We start from the raw sequence: 10,798 nt of genomic DNA, 5'->3' as shown, positions 1-10,798 counted from the left end.
GCACGTGATTGACCAGGTAATACCTACATCCCAAGTCTAGCGGTTTTCAAATTCATCGAGGACGTTCCCCCCACTCTATTTTCTTAGACACGTTTCATCTAATTATGCAGAACTCGCGGTAACACGTAATTTAATTTCAAAAATCTTTCACGCTAGTCATACGTTCGATTTGTCAATAACTGTCTCAAATATTATGACATTTTTACATGACAAAATTAATGCGAACATATCGCGATTCATTTTGATGCAAATTATTAATTATGGTGCGAAGCATATAATATCTAGTTACAGGTGTATCAATTATATTAAAGTTTATTTTAACGAAACATATTTATAATGAAACGGTTTAAATTTATCAACAACTAAAATAAACAATTTTACATTAATATTAATGTAATAATTTTATATTAATTTATTAGAGATTTATATATATTAAATTTATTAATAAATTTTCATAATTTTTTATAATAAAAATTGTTCTGTTATTTATGTGGCATTATATGCAGAAAAATACACCATTTATTTAGTTCATAAATAAAGATAAATTTCTTTATATTTTTATACATTAGATATATCAGAATTATTTCTTTTATATCATTGATTTAAAAAAAGTTTATCTATAAGCTAGCCTAAATTATGTAATATATTATGTTATAACATATCATATTATAATTTAAAAATATACTACAAAAATAATTATTTTATTTAATATGTAATCACGATAAGCTTTTGCTCAAAACTAACGAAATTTTTAATCAAGATTGTTTTTATCGAAGCATATAAAGATGCAAGTTTTGCTAGTTTTTATAATTTTAATTCGCAATTTCTTGATCAATTCTTTAAATTTTTTTATCATCTGAAGTTTTCCAACCAGACCATTACCGAAGCATTTATAATTAAAGCTTGTACTGTTGAGACTGCACGTCGAAACAACTAGTTTATTATGAAATGTAATGTCTGAACGACAGAATTTACGAGCGACATAATGTATGACTATGTGGATGCAACAATAGACAGAATTGGCGCACCGCCAGAGAATTCATGGGTGATGCTGACCCAAGACGATTCTATGCAATAATTGTACATGTCTTATTCTTAGACTCCTAATTATAAGCTCATAAAGCCCGGTGTCTACCATTATATTTAGGCGATTTTACCGTTCATTCCGGAATATGCAGTCGCTTGCTATTGCATACATTGTTGAATTCCTCCATACACATGCCTTCTCTACTTCTTCGACAAAAGTTTACAATAGGTTACATTTCTGTTAGAGAATCGTGCGTATAATGCCATAGTGCATATGAAGCACGTGCTACAGTCGCTGCCAACACGCGAGCTTATATTTTCCAATACTATATAGCACTTCTTGCATTGATGATAATAATAATTCTTTACAATAGACAATAAACAATTATAGAGAGTTGCAGAAGTACATGCATTTTTTTACGATTTTTAGCAATTGTATTTAGAAAAATGATAATGTTTTTATCAATATCTATATATTGAGACACTAGTATTTTTTAAACCACAATTTGATATTATCAAAATTTAATAAATTAGTAGTAAAGTATTAAAATTTGAATATTTGTTAATTATTACGAATTTTTTGTTAAAAATGGTAAAACTAATTAAAAAAAGTAGGTTTTACATTTGTTTTATATTTTTTCAAAATTTAAAAGGTTAAAGAACAATGATATTTTATTAAAGTTTGATTAAAAGAAATACATATCTGCGATTGTTTTTAAGGTTTATTATTTTGTATATATTTTTGGCACATAATCGATATTTATTAATTTAATTTAAGAAATTACATTTAAAAGTTATAATACCTTAAATATATATACATTTATTATATGTACATATAATTACATAGGTAAAAGACATTATAAAATTTTGATATTTGATTAAATTAACAGCTAATGAGAATTCAGGGTCAAAATCACAAAGGATTGCAAATAGCTTTATGAATTTGAAAATACTAATAATTATCATTATTATACTTAAAGTATTATTTCAGAGATTCCAAAATCTCTCTTGTACATATTTTATATACGCAATTATATGTACATATAATAAATGTATATACATATATATTTTATGAATATATATTAAAATTCTTTATAATTTCTTGAGCATTTCTCATCGAAACGCCTGGCTAGCAGGATTTAATAAAAATATAATTTTATGGCGACCTATTCTCATATACGATAAACGAACGAATTTATAGTCTGCCAGCTTTGACTTCGTAGAGATTTCGGCTTCTCTGTTTGTACAGGCACACTCGTTGTTTGATGCGTGGGCGATTGACACGGTGCATTCGCGTGGTGCCAAAGTCATAATTTATCCTGTCATGACCTCCATGAATTCTGTAACGTGAACGCCGGATTAGTCAGACATGCGTAAACGAAGACAGAGTGGATTAACACCTGTGCATCACGTAAGATCTCACCATCGTAATCAAGCGTGCCAGATCCATCAGTGTCCACCTCCTCTATGATCATATCAAGCTCCTCCGGAGATAATGCGTCGTCCAATTCATGAAGGATATCTCTAAACACTTCAGTAGTGATATAACCATTACCTTCCTTATCGTACAGTCGGAATGCCTCTCGTAACTCCTGCTGTATTGCTTCCGTATCAGTGTCCTCTTCAAGAAAATGCGATGCTAACTGGCAAAATTCTTCAAATTTTAACTCACCAGTTCCTATAAATGGAAATTAGTTCGATATCTATTATTAGCCTTTGTTTTATTTTAATACTTTGTTCATTGTATTTTAAAATATATTGTATATTTAAAAAGTATTTTACTCTGAAACTTTTTGGCAATAAATAACTTTTACAAATTTCTGGACATGTTCTAAATATAATATAAAACTCAATAATGTTATTTGGGTATAAGTTTTGTTCGACAATTTAATTTGAATGAGCATGTTATGAAATATCAGTATTGTTTAAAAGGGTATTTGAAGACTCTGATAGAAATTTCATGCATTTTTTGAGCAGTTACTAAACAGTTATACCAACTTCTCTCTAATAACTGAGAAGGAAAATTACTTAGGATTCCAATCAGAATGTAATTATTTATTTGCAGTTACTGCAGTTACTTACAAAAATTGCGTAAAATCGCTGAATTCATTTATTGAATAGAAACAAAACAAATAATGGATATTAAATTAATTAATAAATAAGCCAACTGCTCATGAAATGGACAGAATAAAACTCTATCAAGTTCTTGTCCATTTCCTACTCAGTATTGGCACAACTAATGAGAATACAGTAATATTAGATAGTAACTGGATAGGTGTCTAGGAAAACTGCATACATTTCTACTAGAGGAGTGTGATTTCTCTTCCAATTTAACTTTTGTATGTCGGTAATATTTACCCCATGTGTCAATCTCCGCAATAATTTCCTCGAGCTCTTGTGCTGGAATTTCGTGGCCAAGCATGCCTAGAATTGTGTTTACCAAGCTCGTGCTGATAGATCCTTTTTTATCATAATCGAACGCGTCGAATGCCATTTTTAAATCTATTCAGAAAACATTTTTCTCAATTTTTATATACTAACCATAGGTTTAGCCTATGGTTAGTATATAAAACCAATTATAATTACTAATAATAATTTTAAAATTAGTCATACTATTGATAACGAAAATAATGGTGCTTTAATACGCAAGTTTACTTACGAGACAATTGATCTTTACTAAGCTGAATTTCTTCCTATAATGAAATTAATATTATTAATTACGTAATTTAATAACGTAAATTTAATTAGTTCATATATTATTAGAAATATATTAAAATAAAGCATTAAGAAGAATTCCGCGATTGATACTACGTCATTAATTTAGACAGTTTGCTGATAAATTTACACTTAAATTACCATGTTGCTAAAATTCACTTTTTTTATGAAACTGGAATTAAAATCGAATGATTGACGCGGACGGGTTCCTTTCGGAAGCTAACTTACTCTACCGACGGAAAAGTTCTACTGAGCCATAGTAAACTAATTAGCAGCGCAATATACTATAGATATACAACCACAATCGATGTTAATAGATCAATCGAATCGAACTCGCTAAAAAAAGACTTTTATTTAGGACGCCTTCACGGCTGTTCTTCACGAAACAATTAACGTGTTGAAGCAACTTCGAATAAACACTCGAGTTGTTTTATTTGATATATCAAGATCTTTAATATTACATTATTTATATTAGTACATTAATTAGTTAGTTACATTAATTATTATAGGCACGCACGTGTAAATAATGTTACTATTTATATAAAATTTTATTTAAAGTATATATAGACATAATAGAATCAGATTTTTTATTTCTTCCTAAAAAATTATTGATATATCATTTAACAGATCTTTAGAAATTGTGAATATTAACATATTTTGGTTTCTTTTTGATGTAATTAATTTTTATAATTAAAAAAAACTTAAAGTTTATATAACTTAAAAATTATAATTATATATATGAATTTAAATATTAATTATTTTTATTAATGTATTTATTCTTTTATTATAAATACATGAAAATATTTAATTTTTTAAAATATATATAATTAATATTTGTTACTTGACTTGTGTATTCAGAGATGACATAATCTAGGGAGGAATTTGTAGCATATCTTTGATCTTAGATGTTATCTTTATATGACGTAGATGATAGTTATAGCGTATCAGTTCCCCCGCACCTACATAGCGAACTATTCGCGAACATGAAAGCAGTTATACATTGCATCGTATCGAACATATAGTGGTTTGGCATTGCATCCTTTTAGAGAATTGTAGTGGATTATAGCTCATACGTAAAAAAATTATCTGGCAACTACCTTTAACCTCGAGATATATGTATGTTAATCTCTAGCAGCCAATCAGATAAAGCTTTGACGTTAAATCGAACTACTGATCTAACAGCTAAAAATAATTCTGGGATATCGCTTCATTATCATAATAAACTCATTGCAGATCACCAACTTTAGAATAGTTAAAAGCGTCCGTTTCCATCGATCATTTTGATTTTATTGGTTTATAAACGTATATGCGTATTTGGAATTTAAAAAATAATTTTCTTAATATTTTTTCTGTTTTATTTATTAAATTTTACAGCTTTGTTTATTGAAAAATATTATTTTTTTACGAAATCAAACTTATCAATTTCATGAAAAAATAGAAATTGAAGAAATTATGTAAACTCATATGTAATTAAAATTAAGATATTTAAAAAAAGATAAACAGTTTAATTCCTAAAAGAATATAATATTCTAAATACAATAATAATTTAAAACATATTTTGCACAATAATTATACTATACATATTAAAAGATATTTTTTAAATGTATATTTGAAAAATATACACATGCATTATTTTAACAATAAAATTATAGAAACATTTTGTGTTAAAATCTTTAAATAAATTTCTTTTATATAAATCATTGATTATATACTTTTGAAGTGAAATTAATGTTTTCTTATAACTCTTATAAATTTTATACAGTACAGAATATTATTTTTAAAAATGTATTCTTTTTATGATCACACAATGCCACAACGTAACTTATCATATGCGTTCTCAGAACCTGACATTGACTTTGGGCTGCAAGCCAAATTTAGATTAGCTCAAAGCGAACCGAGATTCCGAACATATTCATTAGCTAACCTCATGCAAGATATGCACATATAGCGTTTGAAATACAAATCTATGTTGCAAAAAGATATTTAAATTTGGTAATGTGTATAGTCAGAAAATAAAAAATATATGATTATTTTTCTTTTTAATTTTATATTTTCTTTATTTGTAATAAATTTTTTTAAATAATTATTATAAAATAATTTTTTGTAATATAAAATTTAGAAAAAAAAATTTAAAAATTGTTGAATCAAACAGATAATTTTACGACGTTTCATGCATGTTAAATCGTCAGAATTATTCTCGTTCAAGTCTATTACCAGTGATAATCATGATATAAATACGGAAGCGGCGATAAGGGCACTGGTTCAACTTCCCTGTATTCGTATTGAAACCTTTTTTTAGCTCCGGGGAATTCAGTTGCGATAATATCGGTTTGACGCCAAAGATAGAATTCGTATCACTTTAAAGGCTTGACGACGAACTCTTCGAGTTCTTGCGAGTTGGGTTGCGTGCTGATAGTAAATGGTACTATGTATTCATCTTCCTTCAAGTTTACGAGATCATAGATATCATGTTCTACTTTGTAAACCCAGTAGTGTCACTTGAAAGTCCTTTCAACAGCACTGTAACTAGACTTCTGTGATTCACGATCACGATTCGGTTACTTCCTCTCAGCATTACTAAATATCGTCGCACCGTAACAAACATAAGAGTAGCGCTCTAGTGAAATGCTAATATTAGGGAACTATGAATATACAGTGATAATTATGCTCTTGCTATTGGTAACTTAGAGAATTTTGATTTTAATGGCAATGTAGTTAAACAAATTAACGACGTTGAGCGATATTACTCAACAAACAAATTGTGTAATTTGTTTTTGGCTGCAAATTCTGCAGGAGAAAAAAATCCTTGACTTTGCTGACATATCACATCTATTTTTCTAAATTAGTTACACGCATTGTTGACAAATTATAGATACATTGCATGAATCCGATAAAGTGATTGGAATACTATTTTTCACTTCTCTTGCTGTTATTTTTTCTGAATCGAATTAATTCGATTATAGAACACTTAATAATTTTACATCTTTTTCATTCAATATCCAGTGATTTCTCTCAATAACAGAAGTGTAATATTGTCGGTCACTTACTCTATCATTTTATTATCGTAATTTAAATCTGACGAGAGAGTAAAGTAACCAATTACACAGTGAGGTAATCGATAGAGACTTTTGACATGCAGGAAACTGTTATTCAATTATGCCACACATGGAAAAAACGATTTTGTTTAAGTATCTAAAAATTTAGCTAGATTCAGATATAAAAATAATTTGAATCATCAAATAATTACATACGTAGGAAACTCTAGTATGATGAACAATGTTGCTTACATAAAAAAGTTTTGACATTCTAGCATTCAGTTAAAACATTCTACGTAATATATTTTAATAGTACAACAGAATTATTTTTAGTCTGTACTTAGTTAGATTTTTGAATAATTTCGTTTCTTTTTCAAAGCAAAGTTATGAAACATATTTTTAATATGGTGCTTATACATTATAAATACTTTTACTACGTGGTACTGTCCCACCGTCACATTTTAGAATATTCTGCGATATCAAATCTGGAATCTGTGTTCGACATTGATTAATGTTATCTCATGTACTTGTCGATACGTTGCTCGTATTGATTACCGATGTAACGTTATTAAAGGTAAACTTGAATAAATTATAGGACATGTTCCAGTTAAATCACATAATACACATTGAAAATACATAAAAATATCCATGCTTTAATTCTGTATATTGAAGCATCTATTTATATTTATATATCTATTATATTATATTTTCGTATTTCGTACGATAGCCTGTTAAAAGAAGATAATTCAATGAATAAAGGTGAAAGGTAAAACTAAATAAAAGTAACAACAGGGAAAAAGGTGTTTCTGCTTATATCATTTTTATTCATTTGAAAGTTTCACATATACACGTTAATCATTAACGACATAATAAACAATGACATATAGACATTAGAATTTGAGTAGCGAGTCGCGAGTCGATAAGGGAGAAATGTCTCAAGTCATAATACATACATATCACGTAATAGTTATCATATAATGACCATATATATTTAACATTATGTATAGACAGACGATATACAGACGAAGTTCGTGTACGTGTGTGTGTGTATGTGTGTGTGTGTGTGTCATATAGTAACCATATATATAACATCGATATAACATTAGGCATAATTTAATCTCGTGTACGTGTAGTATTTGATGTAGGTATGCGTGTACAAGTATACGTATCCCTGCTTAAGAGTATTTACGCGGAAAGACGTAGACGTGTGTACATTGATTCAAGAACTAATCTTCTTTTTATATATCTATTCCACATGGACTTTAATCTCGTATAGATACGTAAGAATTACGCGTCCTTTATCTATATAGAAGACAGTGAAGAAAGGGAGATGAAATCGCTCGTAAGAGCACATAAGACTAACGTGTCATGTCTCGTCTATGTAAATAGTGTCTGTAATATGTTTATGCCGTGTACGTGTGTGTATATATTGGTGTTACACAGTGTTAACACAGATACGAGGTTTCTGGAGTCATGCGAAGAAGCGACGTGTGAGCGAGAGCACCGAGATTACAAAGATACATCCTTCGATCAATAGTTAAACTCCGTTTATCGTTCTTACGCGCGGGGGAGTCCAGTGTAGGATAATATTATTTCGTTTACACGTTCCGCTGACGCACACGCATGCGTTTATATATATATATATATATATATATATATGTGTGTGTGTGTGTGTGTGTGTGTTTATATCATTGTGCTTGCGCACGTACGTGTTTATGCGTCTTCAGGGTATCGCGCGCTATTAAATGAAGTAAGTATGGCAGGCCGGTCGTGTGCCCGTCGGGCGTGCCGGCAACGATCCGACCACATTGTAAGACGCTGTACAAAAATATCCGCTTATAATAATTAGTAATAATAAACGGCGCGCCCGACGAGTCTGGCGACGGTTCCCACCGATATGTCTTGACATGGTTCTACGGGCTTAATGTCTGGCGATCTGTAGTCCTTTCGGCTGCTGCGGTCGCTGATAAGTACTTCTGTTTGCTATACAATACCTGTGAAATGCTAGAAGTTTGGAAACGATACTGTCTTCCGATTTTGTTCGATTATTATTCAAGTAGAAGCATAGAGGGTATAGACAATTCTGTATGCATTATACGCGTACAAGTGTTTTTTCATGTACAGCATCAGAGCATCTTAACAGCGTACGCCGCTATATCAACCAGCAGAAAAGATTAGAATCGCGCAAACTCCCGTTTTCGCTTTCGTTTCTATAACTTGTCTAAAGATATGTTCTAACATCTGAGACGGAAGTTCTTTAATGACGCAAACTTTCGCAGATATAATCAAATAAACAATTCGAATCTGGAAAACTTTTGCCTTGACTTTGTCCTTTTTTATAAGTTAGGTAGTAAAAAATAAAATTTAAAAATAGAAGAAGTAGAATAAAAATAAGAAACGTACACTAATGTGAAAGATTGTCAGGAAAAATGATTGGAACGCGAAATGCATAAAATGATTTAAAATAGCTCTTTTTGTTACACTTCTCGAATGCGTTCTTCTATAATAACAAAGTATATATTTCGAACTTCTGACTCAGGTAATTATGTTATTTCGCTAATTTTACTTTCATATCTATCAACTTTTTTATAACTCATTGCCATTCACACATTGCCGTTTTTCTTTCTTTAATAATTATAATTGTATATAGGTGTTAAGAAGTTATTTGCAAATATATATTCATGAAATTATTCGCATGTAATTAAAAAGAAGAAAATTAGTAAGTATTAGATATGCCTCGTACGAATCCTAAGCTAAATGTAGGGCCTGCAGAGGATCGCATTCGGCGTATCGTTAATTTTTATTATCTAAATTAAAATTAACGTAGTAGTTTTTAACGCGAATATATTTTTTATTTTTAGATTTCATGTCAAAATAACAAAAATTGTATAATTGATAATAAAACATAGCATAATTAAAATAAATATTTTTCCGGATTTAAATGGAAATTAATTTTAGACCGTCAATGTGTGCCCGGCAGTTTTATACTATTATAAATATAACTTCTTAGAAAAAACATCTAGTGCATATAAGTATATATAAGAGATATAGGTATATATAATATATATCTTTTATAATCGTAAAATAATGCATAATAATATATATATTATATGTAACGTACATATATATGTATATATATATATGTATATGTTAACAAATAAATTCTCTTAAATCTCGTACATTCACGATATGTATACGATCTTTAGTCGTTATAGCTTCGTTAAGCCTTAAATCGACTTAGTTAATCAGTTTATCTTACAATTATATCTGGGCGTATAAATGATATGTGTTCGTGTGTATGTGATATCGTCGCGCGTGTCTGCCTGTGCATTCGAAAGAGAAGATTTTAGCTTAGAAATTAGACCTCGCACTGTTTTAATTAAATTATTTTTTTTTAGAACATAAATGCAACAATCTTATTATATTAATCAAATTGTGAATAAAATGTAACATAAACAAAATAAATGTAAAGATTTATTTATTCATCGTTAGATTTAACAGTTTATGTTTATTTTTAGATTGAAATTTGGCAATTATAATATAATTACTCCGTTTCTACTTTGAGATAAAAGGTTAAAGTAAAATATTTTAATGTTTTAATTTTGGATAGTTATAAAATATTAAAAATTATTTTATACCGTAAATTTTCCTTATTAGTTTGTTGAAGTATTCATCTATTAAATTAGGCAAAAGATTCGAATAGTTTATCATGTATGAAAAATATTGGTGACACGAAATTGTTGCAATTATATAAGCGTATTATTTTACATACTGAAATAAAATGAGTAATCTAAAGAATTCAGATATTCTCTGAAGTGCTTAACTTCAAAATTCACTTTCGAAAAGCTTGGCTTGATGCGCCATTTGACGCGCATACCGGTGACCTTAATAATCCGCCATGCGGTGTATGCGCCTTATAATAATGCCTTAGGCTTAATTCTACCTTATATTCATACGTATCGAATAGCAAAACACATGTTACTTTCTGTGTCAGTACTGTAATCAGCACTACGTCCTGTGAA

The 10,798-nt window shown here is 29.1% G+C and overlaps 1 protein-coding gene across 1 annotated transcript; it reads right to left on the bottom strand.

The window, feature by feature from the left end:
* Positions 1-2,264: 2,264 nt before the first annotated feature.
* On the bottom strand, positions 2,265-4,005 carry LOC108751231 (troponin C-like). The gene is made up of 5 exons (XM_018491309.1): positions 3,883-4,005; positions 3,686-3,719; positions 3,385-3,528; positions 2,450-2,704; positions 2,265-2,366 (listed from the first exon to the last, which is right to left on the bottom strand). The coding sequence occupies exons 1-5, from the start codon at positions 3,883-3,885 to the stop codon at positions 2,341-2,343; spliced, it is 462 nt and encodes a 153-aa protein (XP_018346811.1). The 5' UTR covers positions 3,886-4,005; the 3' UTR covers positions 2,265-2,340.
* Between the last annotated feature and the right edge of the window lie 6,793 nt (positions 4,006-10,798).

This window comes from Trachymyrmex septentrionalis, unplaced genomic scaffold (genome assembly GCF_001594115.1).
Source record: "Trachymyrmex septentrionalis isolate Tsep2-gDNA-1 unplaced genomic scaffold, Tsep1.0 scaffold42, whole genome shotgun sequence".
Taxonomy (NCBI): Eukaryota; Metazoa; Arthropoda; class Insecta; order Hymenoptera; family Formicidae; genus Trachymyrmex; species Trachymyrmex septentrionalis.
The sequence above is the reverse complement of the archived record's forward strand: the minus strand, read 5'-3'. Positions and strand labels throughout refer to the sequence as shown.

Coding starts and splice junctions, on each gene's coding strand:
- LOC108751231 (XM_018491309.1), bottom strand. Junction 3,529..3,685: donor TAGTAAAGATCAATTGTCTC/GTAAGTAAACTT, acceptor TTTTCTGAATAG/ATTTAAAAATGGCATTCGAC. Junction 2,367..2,449: donor TGGCACGCTTGATTACGATG/GTGAGATCTTAC, acceptor TTCACGTTACAG/AATTCATGGAGGTCATGACA.